This window comes from Eimeria tenella, genomic scaffold, assembly GCF_000499545.2.
Source record: "Eimeria tenella Houghton genomic scaffold, Eth_scaff2426, whole genome shotgun sequence".
Classification (NCBI taxonomy): Eukaryota; Apicomplexa; class Conoidasida; order Eucoccidiorida; family Eimeriidae; genus Eimeria; species Eimeria tenella.
In genome coordinates, this window is record NW_013542289.1 from 1,011 (window position 1) to 3,277 (window position 2,267).

General features: G+C 65.5%; 1 protein-coding gene across 1 annotated transcript in view; it reads left to right on the forward strand.

Moving 5' to 3' along the window:
* ETH_00037790 (uncharacterized protein) overlaps positions 1-2,049 on the forward strand; it is a gene marked incomplete at both ends in the record, with an annotated part of 2,357 nt that extends 308 nt beyond the window's left edge. The window contains 3 exons of the mRNA XM_013374978.1: positions 61-468; positions 666-1,731; positions 1,919-2,049. Coding sequence (XP_013230432.1) covers positions 61-468; positions 666-1,731; positions 1,919-2,049 — 1,605 coding nt within the window. The remainder of the gene's footprint in view (positions 1-60; positions 469-665; positions 1,732-1,918) is intronic.
* Between the last annotated feature and the right edge of the window lie 218 nt (positions 2,050-2,267).

Below are 2,267 nucleotides of genomic sequence, written 5' to 3' on the forward strand. Positions count from 1 at the left end.
CCCCCAGGGGGCCCCCAGGGGCTCCCAGGGGGCCCCCAGGGGCCCCCGGGGGCCCCTCAGTACCCTGTTGGGTCTCCTGGGGCCCCGCAGCAGCAGCAGCAGCTGAACCCCTCCTCGGGGGCCCCCTTGTGCACTGTAGATACACCTGAAGGGGCCCCCTTTTCAGCAGAGTCGGGGGCCCCCCTGAGCCTCTCCGAGGACTCCGAGGGGCCCCCTGACTCCCCAGCAGCAGCAGCAGGGGGGGCCCCCAACGCAGGGTACAGCGGGGAGGGGGGCCCCCAGGGGGACCCCCAGGGGGCCCCCAAGGGCCCCCGGGGGGCCCCCAAGGGGCCCCCGGGAGCCCCCAAAGCTGCGCGGAAAGAAAAGAAAATAAATAAAAGTGGAGAAAAAAAGAAACAAAAGGGGCCCCTCTTGTTTGACCCAGTGAAGGCCTGGAGGGCCCTATGCAGTGCTTGGGAGCAGCGGCAAGTGAGGCGCTCTCAGCTAGGGTTTAGGGTTTAGGGTTTAGGGTTTAGGGTTTAGGGTGCAGAGGATGCGGCGATGCAGCGCGGGTGATTGAGCTTGAGGCCCCAGGCGAAACTGCACAGCGGCTGGGCGTCGGGTTCGCTACCTAGGGTTTAGGGTTTAGGGTTTAGGGTTTAGGGTTTGGGGTTTGGGGCGTGCAGGACGTTTCTTTCTTGTGGACTTCGACTCAGTTTGCGGAATTTGCTGCCTCCAACTTCGAATTAACTTCAAACGCAGCAGCAGGGGGGCCCCCCACTCTAGGGGCCCAGGGGGCCCCCCAGACCCTGGGGGCCCCCCAGACCCTGGGGGCCCCCCAGTCCCCGGGGGGCCCCGAGACCCCGGGGGGCCCCCAGACCCCGGGGGGCCCCCAGAGTGCAGGGGCCCCAGGGGCCCCTCAAAGCCGTGGGGCCCCCGGGGCTGCTGCGGGGTGCTGGGTAGAAGGTGCTGGGGGGGGCCCCCCTGGGGGTGCGGGGTGCCCCCCTTGTGGGGCCCCTGTTGGGGTTTGTGGGGGCCCCCCTGCAGCATTTGTGTTCAGTTTGCTGCTGGAGAATGGCAGCACTTCTAGCCTCAGCAGCAGCAAACTAGAAGCTGCTTGTTTTAAAATTAAAACCCTCAGGGCCCGCTTTCCCCAGCCCGTGGCTCTCGTGGTTTCTAAGGGTACTGCTGGGGAGCCCCCAGACCCTCGGGGGGCCCCCCACGGTCTTGGGGGCCCCCTGGGTCCTGGGGGGGCCCCCCACGGCCTTGGGGGCCCGCCAGGCTGCGGGGGGGGCCCCCAGCCTCAAGGGGGGCCCCCAGACATCGAGGGGGCCCCCCACGGGCTGGAGGGGCCCCCAGATCTTGGGGGGAGCCCCCAGACCCAGGGGGGCCCCCCAGACCCTGGGGGGGCCCCCCAGACCCTGGGGGGCCCCCAGGCCCTGGGGGGCCCCCCAGAGGACCAAGGGGGCCCCCAGTGGGACCCTGAAGATGCCCTGAAGCAGCTCGCGGGGGGCCCCCCGACGCAGTGGCAGCACTTTGTTGTTCCCCTGGCCCAGTTCGCGCAGCAGCAGCAGCAGCAGCAGGGGGAGGCCGCTGCTGCTGCTGCTGCTGCTGCTGCTGCTGCTGCTGCCTGGGACTTAATGCGGGACTTGTTTGTCTCGGGGGCCAAAAGGCCAAAAGCAAAAGGGCTGCTGCTGATTTGGAACTCCCAAGAAGCCCTCAGGCCCCTCCTTGCGCAACGCCCAGAAATACGTAAACCCCAAACCCTAAACCCTAAACCCTAAACCCTAACCCTAGGCCTTTCTCCAGAGCTGGCCCGCCCTGCGGCCGAGTGGAAGGCTCCTTCACGCCGTGAGGCTCACAGTCCGTTCTATGGTTTAGGGTTTGGGGTTCGGGGTTTAGGGTTTAGGGTTTAGGGTTTAGGGTTTGTGGTTTGCAGCACTTGGTGCTGTCGGCTTCTTCGATGTTTCTCTGATGGCGTGGCTGTGGGCCCCCGAAGACCCTGAGATATCTGCTGCTGCTGCAGCGATAAACACTGCAGCAGCAAAACTCAACTTGCCGCAGATCCTTGTGCGCTTTCGGGTTTAGGGTTTAGGGTTTAGGGTTTGGGGTCTAGGCTTTGGAGGGCGGAGGGCGAAGCACCAGATGTACTGAGCGAGCGCTTCCGCTTCCGGGCTTTGAACTGGAGGCCAGTGGTCAAGGCTCAAGCCTCTAGGGTTTATGATTTAGGGTTTAGGGTTTAGGGTTTAGGGTTTGCGTTCAGGAGGGTTTGTCGCCCCTGGACACGG